At 37.1% G+C, this 10706-nt stretch overlaps 1 protein-coding gene across 3 annotated transcripts in view; it reads right to left on the bottom strand.

Annotated features, from left to right (window-relative positions):
• Nucleotides 1-695: 695 nt before the first annotated feature.
• dnaaf9 (dynein axonemal assembly factor 9) overlaps nucleotides 696-10706 on the bottom strand; it is a 237916-nt gene continuing 227905 nt past the window's right edge. For all 3 annotated transcript variants that reach the window (XM_041190151.1, XM_041190158.1, XM_041190167.1), the window contains 4 exons: nucleotides 10256-10458; nucleotides 9942-10007; nucleotides 8419-8512; nucleotides 696-6490 (listed from right to left, as the gene is read on the bottom strand). In XM_041190151.1, coding sequence (XP_041046085.1) covers nucleotides 6384-6490; nucleotides 8419-8512; nucleotides 9942-10007; nucleotides 10256-10458 — 470 coding nt within the window. In that variant the 3' untranslated portion in view covers nucleotides 696-6383. The remainder of the gene's footprint in view (nucleotides 6491-8418; nucleotides 8513-9941; nucleotides 10008-10255; nucleotides 10459-10706) is intronic.

Genomic DNA, 10706 nt, shown 5'->3' with positions numbered 1-10706 from the left:
TCTCACAACACTGAAGAAGCTGGACACCGTCCAGGGCAAAGCAACCCGATTGATTGGCACCATATCCACAAACATTCACTCCCTCCACCACTGACGCACGGTAGGTGTGTACCATTTACAAGATGCATTGCAGGAATTCACCAAGGCTCTTTCGACACTCCAAACCTACGACCACTACCACCTAGAAGGACAAGGGCAGCAGATAGATGGGAACACCACCACCTGGAAGTTCCCCTCCAAGTCACCCACCATCCTGACTTGGAAATATATCGTCATTCCTTCACTGTCTCTGGGTCAAAATCCTGGAACTCCCTCCCTAACAGAACTGTGGGTGTACCTACACCACATGGTCTGCAGCGGTTCAAGAAGATAGCTCACCACCACCTTCTCGAGGGCAACTAGGGATGGGCAATAAATGCTGCCCAGCCAGCGAAGCCCACACCACGTGAATGAATAAAAAAAACTTTTCCAGGCTAACTGTTCTGGTAAGATAGTCGGAACCATCGAAGTCTCTGATTATAAAGACCCATTGTTTTTCACCGCTCCACTTGAATGGCTTTCTGCACGATGGCTCTATGGTCACTTTGCTCATTCACCCTGCAATATTTGTTATTCTCCCTTCAATTTTAGAAAAAGGAATACTTTATTTCAGAATCCTGAATTGAACGGTGTTGAATTAAAGATGACCACTTTAATTGGTGAAACATATAAACTTTATTGAAAGTTGAATCGAAACGCAATTGCTGAAAATTACGTGTAAAAATTGCAAAACATCACACAACTACAAGTAAAAATGTGCCAACAAATACAAAAATAAATGGAAAAACTAATAATTATTCTATACAATTTGTTGGATTAATTATATCTTTTGCAGTGTAATAAATACAAGAGATGCAAAAAAGCTTCAGTCACACGCAAAACCAGTTTAACTGAAGTTACAGTAGTTTTGTGCAAATACAATTCAACCTTTTTAATTTAAAGATATTCTTCCCCCCCAAAAAAAACACAAGCTAAAGTGGTTAAAGTTAGTATCAAAATGACAAATTTGGCACGCTTTCAAGTCAAACAAATAAATTCCTGAATTCACTCTTCATTTATATGAAGAAATTTGCTTGCAAAATTCAGCAAGTAATTGTCTAAAAGTTTATGTTATAGCTTTCAATTTATGTTATGAGGTAAATTATTTTGCTAATGATCTGACGTTTAAAATTACATCATAAGTTGTAGGAAATCACAGTAAAGTCATTGTTATCAAACAAATAAAACTGTTCCCTTTTTTCTGAATACCAATTTTTAAACTGAATTCTTAAGTGCAAATACTGTTAGAATTCCAAATGGGAACACAAACTATAACTTAAATTAACCCTTGAGTCAAGTAGACAAGGGAATGTAAGTTAATTCAAGCTGCTGTGTTCCCTTCCAAAGAATGTACATTCCATAACTTCAGCGACCAGTACAAGACACTCTCCCAACAATAACGAAGCAAGCACACTTTGTTAAGGCTTGCTAATAGTTTAACATCAAAACCCCTGCCTAGCATTCAGACTTTGCTTTGTAACTCCTGTTACTTTGATACTAAATCCCTTTCACCAACACCATTTTTAATAGAATGCTCAAAAGGTCAAAATTAACAGGAGGCCCAGAAACCCAAAGCATTTTAATGTAAGCGACTGCCTTAGCATTTAACTGAAGAATACAATTCTTTCAATAGTGTTGTCTTTAAGCTCAAATATCTTTTATATCCCAATCCAGTTAAATGCCAAACACCAAATAACCTCATAGAGACTACAGTAGTATCATTACCCAAGATATGTGTGGACCAAAATTTTTACTTTGGTTGTCATTGTGCTTAGTAAAACCATTGTATTATACCAAAACATTTGTCAATACCCTTGTCTTTCTATTTCCAAACTTTAATAAACAAAGTCCTTTCATTCTTAAATGGGTTTAAGTGGGATTTTAAATAATCCATCACTATGATTTATACCATACAAATGCCGGCATTTTGGCATGAATGAAGGCAATCATACAAGTCACTTAGAAATATGGGCCTCTCATATTCTGGGTTGAACTTACAAATATGTCACTGTACCCTATTCTGCTCATATTATTGACCTGACAGAACATACACAGCTTGTTGCTTTTTAACAAAAGCTAAAAGTGATTTACACTCTAGATTCCTTTGCAATTAATGAATTAATAAGCCACCAGCTATGTAGCTTACAACAAAATAACTTGCACTTTCAGTAGTGCAAGAAATAATGCCTTGCATAATATTCTCTACTTTTTTCATTTTTGTTTCATCCAGAGTAATATAGCAGCAAAACAGCTGCCAAAAATCAGTAACAGCCCAAATTATTATCAATAAGACTGATATAATCTTTGCTGCTCCCATTGGCAGCGAATTAAATGTGGTGAAAGGGCTAAGGCCATCTGGATGCCACATTGGACCAATTTCAAATCAATCTTTTTTTTTAATGTGCTATACAAAGAGAATGGCTGGCCACATCATATAGTGTCTCTATTTCTGCCTCTATAATCACAGAAGTCACTGATGTTAAACTAACATTTTAATGTAGCCTAAAATAATTAACTCCATTTTAGTGATATCAAAGCAGCTTAGCTTATTCATAGTTTATGATGGACGACATTTGCAATACCATGTAATATTACAACACATTTCTTTATATATGAACCTAAACTATCTTGGGTGGGCCCGAGTTTAGTTTTAATTATATATTACAGCATTGTATCTTAAAAAGAGACTTTATTACAGTGCAGGATGATAATTTACTTGCGTCAATTAATGCAAGTTCACCCCAAATCAAGGTTTAGCAGTTAGCTTTAGAGTGGCTCACTGCTGAGTCTTAATACAGCTTCAGCTAGAAAACATTACAAAGCTTTTAAAATATTTAGGCACTGTTGTTTCTATTTCAGATATAAATTTATTTTTAAAAAGTTCATGTCGCCCATCAAAACTCTACGTTGGGACACACAAAAGCTACTTCTTTGCCGTCCCAGCGTCTTAACATTAGTTATGACGTTATACTGGTAAACAAATACTCAACCCTACCAGGATATTACACAGCATAGCTGTAAAAACTATTTTTAGAGGAAGGCTTCAAAGCGTTTCTATATAGTTTTCTACTTCTCGCAAATATAGACATTAATTGCTTTGTCAGCTAAATGTGCTTAAACTGCCATTTACTCATTAGACTTGCAAAGTTGTCAAAAAATGCTCCTTTCATTTAGTTTTCCATTTGTTTAAATTCAGTTACACCGCTGCAAATAGTGACAAAGCTTAAAGTTTTCTTTATCATCCCTACAGCAAAACATTACAAGTACCTGAAGTGTTGACTGCAAGTATTGGTGATCAGTGTTACCATCCTGATCGGTTAAAATTTACCCTCGTCCAGAGATAAGTGGAACAAAATTTGCTTTTTGTGCATTGAAATGGAAAATTTCATCCACATTAGAATATGACCACTATCCTTAGAATGCTGTACCGCAATGCAACTTAACATGTGAAGGAAGTTTTTCAAGCCTATCTTCTGGAATAAAGGGAGTCAGTTGTAAATTTCAGGGTAGCAGATTACTGAATTTTAGAATCAAGTTGCTAGTTGCAAACCCCAAATCGTCACTATAAAGCTTGTCAAATGCTTGGAACTTCATTCTCTTGAATGAACAGAATATTTAAAGAACCATTTAGTTTGGTTTTATCAAAACCTGACTTTACTTTATCACATTCACGATGGTAAAGTTTAAAAGCTTTCACTCTGGAAGAAAATCAATGATATTTGGTGACTGGTGACCCAGTCTGTGCATTTTAGGTACACACCTCTGGTATGTCAAAGTAAATGGCAGCATTAGGATTCACCAACAGCCGTTCCCCTATAATGTATCTACTGGTTAATTTAGCCTTGCATACCATAAGCTGTTCTTCATGCATAAAGGCAAGTCACATGCATAACTAAGTGGTACAAGAGCCCAAGAACAACACCCAAAGGGTGTTCAAGAAAACCATATCCTTCTTTTTATATCCAAATGGAGAAATGCATAGTTCCTTGCATGGTTAAATATTACAGAACAAGGAAAACTTGCTGTTCAAATACATAGGTTTTTGTCTTTATAATTCTTGGGCCCCTGCTTAACCTTAAAATGCAAGTACATTTAACTATTCCTTAGCTGAGTACTGTAATGCCACAGCACTTTTTATGGTTTTGCTCCTACGTTATTTCAACAGCTATCCATAACTACTTCACAAAGCTGGCATTGCTTTTTAAAAACCATTTATATGTATCATCTTATTTTCTAGTAATAGAAGACAGCTGTTTGATTTGGGACACAAAAACATGGGGCTCAGTCTTCTTGTGTTTTTCTAATCAAAACGTAGAAGAGTACAGTTGAGCCAAGTCCTAGATGAATAAAACCATTGTTGCAGAAACAGAAGCACGCTGAACAATGTGGTTAATACTATTTACCTGCTAAATAACTTTAGTCCTCAAGTGCATTATCTGATGTGTTGCACAGCAGTACTACAAGTTTCGTCTAGAGTAGACTCGGACTTATTTTAAGGAATGCTCAAACTGTGGGAGCCAACATGATACACGGGAATTGTGTAACCCACTTATATAGGCCACAAAGTACAAAGTGCAGCAAAAAAAAAAGTTTGTTCTTCACATTTTTTCCAAAAGTAATGAGAATGCAGAACCAATAAACAAATTAACCTGAACACATCATATTTCATTACAGAGGTTGTCAATTCTACTCTCCATATCATTAATATTTGTTCACAGGGAATAGGATAGGAACACATGTTTCAGTTTACTTTGCAAAAGTTGTTATTCCACCAAGCCAGCTGATTAGCAGTACCTGATTTTTCTAAAACTGTACTTTATTTTTTTCTGTATACGGAAGATACACAACAGGATCTATTGTATTCTCACTTTCACTGCCTCAGATTAATGCAGCATAAATAAAAATGTTACGTACAGGAAAATTACCATTTAAAAGAACATCTCAGTTATCTTTTACTTTTCTAATTTGCAGGCATCTCAATAGTTAGGGACAATTTAGAGTCATGCATAAAAAAAGGCTAACAGATGTCACAAGAATACTTACAAGAGTAAGTCTGTCCTGATTCAGCATTAAAAATCTGGCAATCATTACTTACATATAAGGCAAACCTCTTTCTACAACTTCTTATTCATTTCTCTAAAGGCCAAATAATTTTGGCCAGGAGCTGAAGATGGACTTGAGATGGCAATAGGGATGGAAAGGCAGGGGAAATTAAAGAAGCACAGACATACATGCAATACTGTATGCTTGTGTGGGAGATCCTTTTTAAAATTAAATTCACACAGAAATTTAATTTAACAAGCCAGGCCAATGTACCATCTTTATGTAACTACATTACTGCACACAGATCTGTTATCTGTGGTTTAGGATTTGTACTCAGTACCAGAAGTGAATCTAAACACATAACCACAAACACACAAGTGATTAATCGAATGTGTAACAATCAGACACCATAGCTGCATACCTACTTAAAACTTTGCTAATACTTTTGTAAACTAAATTTATGGTAAAGGATCTTAATACCAAGATTGCATAGACCAATTCCATGGAATATTTGTACAAATCTCAACTTGCATCTCTACAGTATGAAGTAAATAATCCATTGCTCTAATTGTAGAAAGAAAGCATTTAAAAAAATAAAAACTCCAGGACCTCCAGACAGAATGAATCTTGTTACACAAGATACATTGACTAAATCTAGATTGTCATTGGTTTGGTGGAATTAGCAGCTTTTAAAACAAAAGTACAAGATGTGTGTTGATTTCCAATGTGTAATGAGTGTTCCTCTGTAGTGAATTTGAGCAGGTATATTTGCTTAATATTCCAGCTTGAAGTCATTTATGCTGTGTCCTTTCTTAAACAGCAAGTAGTATAACTTCAATTACTTCTGGGACAGACTATATCTAATCCAGGGCCCTGGAAGATTTATAAAGTGTCAAGCTTTGTATTTTATCATGTTAATTTTGTCTTTCTAAATAAAAGTGAACATTGATTCAGATCCTGTCAGCAAAAAAGGTTCATCTTATGTAACTATCCTAATACAGACTTAGATGACGATGGTCAGCTAGTGGGAAATTTTTAGAATTCCATCTGTTGCATTCAATATAGCTATCAACACTTGCAAATTCCCACAGGTTTTTCACTTGTTTTGTTTAAAGTCACTTAGTGAAACATACCTTGATGCATAACAAAAAAAGTTCTGATTTTAACTGGCTCCAATTCAGCTTCAGGCAATTTGTTCGTTATCTGGAATTTGTTCTCCCAGTCTAATACAAAAACATATCACACTTAATGGATCTTTAAATTTATGGCTCAAAGAGATCTTGACACACTTGCTTTTCAATTTCTGTGTTGTACTTCTCAATCTCCTTGTTCACTTCCGATAGATATTCTTCAATGAAAGTGTCCATCACTGATTTGAAATTACAGATGTAAGGTAAGTCAATCATTCTCCATATGATCTTTCTACAACTTGCATTACAAATAACATTGCTCATCCAGGAGTTTCAAACGCCTCCCCGAATTAAGAACAGGTTTGAATGCAATGCATCCTTTATGTGCAATTTTATCTATGCTCATAATGAACAGAGGGTGAAAAGCTGAGACAGAGTGGACAAGAGCAGAGGGAGTGAGAGGCGGGTGGGAGAGCCGAGGGAGCGAGAGAGGGCAGGAGAGCTAAAGAGAGAGCGGGCGGGAGAGCAAAAGAAAGAGAGGTGAAGGAGAGAGTGAAAGAGGCAGTGGAAGAGAGTTGGTGAATGAAAGAGAGAGAGAGAGAGAGAGAGATAGTGAAAGTCTGAGAGAGGGGGAAATCATGCCTGACAAATTTATTAGAATTCTTTGAGGAGGTAACAAGCAGGATAGATAAAGGGGAACCGGTAGATATAATATATTTGGATTTCCACATGGTTTTTGATAATGTACCACACATAAGGCTACTTAATAAGTGCCCATAGTGTTGGGGGTATATATTAGCATTGGTAGACGATTAGCTAACTAATAGAACACAGAGTTGGGATAAGGGGGGACATTTTCAGGATGGCAACCTGTAACTAGTGGAGTGCCACAGGGATCAGTGTTGGGGCCACAATCATTTACAATATATTAATGGCTTGGATGAGGGAAATGAATGTACTATCGGCAAGTCTGCTGATGTCACAAAACTAGGTGGGAAGGCAAGTAGTGAGGATGACACAAAGAGTCTACAGAGGGAAATAGACAGGTTAAGTGAATGAGCAAAAAACTTGGCAGATGGAATATGATGTGGGAAAATGTGAGATTATGCACTTTGGCAGGAAGAATAGAGGAACTGAATATTATTTAAATGGGGAAAGACTGCAGAAAGCTGCAGCACAGAGGGATTTGGGGGTCCTCATGCATGAATCACAAAAAGCTAGCATACAAGTTCAGCAGGTAATAGGGAAGGCAAATGTATGTTGGCCTTTATTTCAAAAGGAATGGACTATAAAAATATGGAAGTCTTGCTAAAACTATACAAGGTACTAGTTAGATCACATCTATAATACTATGAACAGTTTTGGTCCCCTTATCTAAGGAGAGATATACTGGCATTGGTTACAGTCCAGAGAAGGTGCACTAGGTTGATCCTAGGTATGGAAGGATTTTCTTATGAGGAGAGATTGAGAAGGTTGGGCCTGTACTCATTGGAGTTTAGAAGAATGAGAGGCAACCTTATTGAAACATAGAAGATTCTTTGGGGGCTTGACAGGGTAGATGCTGAGAGGTTGTTTCCCCTTGTGAGAGTCTAGGAACCGAGGGCATAATCTCAGAATAAGGGGTCACCCATTTAAGACAGATATGAAGAGGAATTTCTTCTTTCAGAGGGTAGTGAATCTGTGCAATTCTTTACCGCAAAGGTGGTAGAGGCTGGGTCATTAAGTATATTCAAGGCTGAGATAGACAAATTTTTAATCAGTAAGAGAATCAAGGGTTATGGGAAAAAGGCTGGAAAGTAGAGTTGAGGATTATCAGATCAGCTATGATCTCATTGAATGGCGGAGCATATTTGACAGGCCAAAAGGCCTACTTCTGCTTCTATGACTATGGTCTTCTCAGACACCTGAGATAATTCAAAACTCTGTTGCCCATATCCTAATTCATACTAAGTCCCAGTCATCCATCTCCCCTGTGCTCATTGGCCCAAACACAAAAACAGAAAACGTTAAGTTTAAACAGTCCTAAATGTTGAGCTGGAGGTTCGAGTCCTAAAGTTCCCAAAGAGATTCAAAATATAAAGTATTTAATAAAAACCAATTTAAAATGCCCATTTAATCGATCTCAAGCTCAAATTACTAATTTTAAAGCACAAACTTGAAAGGATACATGGGTGATAGTCACTCTTTTCTCCGAAGAAGTTAACAAACTGGTTTCCATTGTAAAACCAACCAGGCGGAGGTAGCTCCAAGTGGCGTTTCACCTGTAGGTTAAAAGATCAAGAATTTTAAGAAAATAACCTGTTTTGATTAATGTACGATTATTGAACTCTTCATACTGAGGTCTAAAGATTTGTTGAAATTAAGACAATACAGAACAGCTTCTGACATTGAGAGTACAACTTGTAAGTTTGCACTTGAAACCTGGTAATGAAGCAAATAGCATAATAACAGCAGTCTTCAGAAGGACAGAGAAAAAACAGAAATGGGCAGACAGAAGGCAAGTGCAATAATGTGGATCATGTGAAGTGACACACTTTAGAAGAAATAGCATAGAGGGGAAATATAATTTAAATGATGAAAGGTCATCAACTTGAAACATTGACTTTGATTCTCTCTCCATAAATGGCTACATGACCTGCTGAATATATCCAGCACTTTCTACCTTCATTTCAGATTTCCAGACGCTCCGGTATTTTGCTTTTGTATAATCTAAATGGTATTATTTTGCACAGGGTACAAGAATAGAGAATTCTGGGTATTCATAATCTACATATCTTCGAAGGTAACTGAGTAAGTTGAGAAGGTGGTTAGCAAAGTGTAGGATACTTGGCTTTGTAAATAGGTGCATTCAATACCAAAATAAGGTGCAATGCTAAATCTTTAAAAAATCTCTGGTTCAGCCTCAGCTGGATTATTGTGTATAACTATGGGCGTTATATTTTAGGAAGAACGTCAAGGTCCTGGAGGGGGTACAAAGGAAATACCATAAATGAGGGAGTTCAGTTTTGTGGAGAGATTAGAGAATCTGGTATTGTTCTCCTCTGAACAAAGATTAAGGGGAGACATAACAGTTATTCAAAATTATGATAATTTTGATAGAGAAAGTAGGGAGAAACTTGAAAGTGGATCAAACCTGAACTGATTAAAGAAAGGGGCAGGAGGAGAAACTTCTTCATACGATGGTTGTTAAGATCTGAAACAAACTACCTGAAAGTATAGCGGAATCAGATTCTAAAGTAACTTTCAAAAGGCAATTTTCAAAAGGCACATACTTCAAGGGGATGAACATGCAGGGCTGCAGGGAAGAAAAAAAATGGGATTGGACTAAATGGGACAGCACTTTCAGAGAGCCACTCAGGCAGGCCTAGCCCAATGGCTTCCTTCTGAGCTGTTACGTTCTATGATTCTAAGACAACAGGGAGGTAATGTTTCCTTTGTCGTAGTACTCTGCAACTGGTCCCTGTGTCAATAATGGGTTCGCTAATTTCCTCTCCCTCTCCATGAGTTGTGAATCACCTCCACCCTGCTCCCCATATAGCTCAACCAAGAATGCAAGAATACAGACAGTGACTGTACATCAGCATGCAGTGCCATTCAGCTGCCTCAATTATCTCTTTCAACTAACTCATGTGATAACCAGCAGGTTCAGGCTTCAAAGCAAATGATCAAATTGGTTGACTGATTACTTACATGGACATTTTTTATTTCTTGTTTGGTGAGGGTCTCAAATGTCTTGAGAGGTTTCTTCTGCTGTTTCTATAGAACAAGATTGGCATTGGTGAAATATTCACAGCATTCTAACTTGAAGGATAATAATGATTCTGATAAAAAAGATTAGCATCCGTTTCAGCGTAGGTGTAAAACGGCACAAATCTGGCACAGTTTAAGGGTTAGAAAAAAAGTCACACAATCCAGTAATATAACTATTGCAGGAAGGAGGTTTAAAAAGATGCATTAACAAGAGTCAGAAATGTATCGGACACATTTGCATTCCAAAACTCTACCTGGCTTGCACACTGTCGCAGCCAGTCCTTCATGGTCTCCTCTTTCAGCATGCAGCCGATGAAAACGACAAAACTGTCAAGCTTTTTCCCACTGGTCCTCCCATCACCTTGTAGAGGAGGAGGAGAAGGGCCATCTTGTAAGGGTGCCATGCAGAACATATTAGTCTGAGTGTTGTGGCAGATTTCAAACATTTTTTCAGAATCTGTAAGGCACAGCAAGTAAAAATAAGACAATGATTTATAAAAGATGATTCCAAATATGATTGGGAACATATTGAAATCCTAAAAGCTGCAGAAAAAGGTGGCCTGTAGATTACTGAAAACCATCATAGGAAAAGCTTTTATGCATAGTCAACAGGCCAATTATTTTTCTTTGCTGCATGCTAGAATGATGCAATGCTTGCAGGCGAGGCACTGGGCTTCCAAATTACTCCCAGGCCTCCAGTTCTGC

The sequence above is a fragment of the Carcharodon carcharias genome, chromosome 1, assembly GCF_017639515.1.
Source record: "Carcharodon carcharias isolate sCarCar2 chromosome 1, sCarCar2.pri, whole genome shotgun sequence".
Lineage (NCBI taxonomy): Eukaryota > Metazoa > Chordata > Chondrichthyes > Lamniformes > Lamnidae > Carcharodon > Carcharodon carcharias.
The sequence above is the reverse complement of the archived record's forward strand: the minus strand, read 5'-3'. Positions and strand labels throughout refer to the sequence as shown.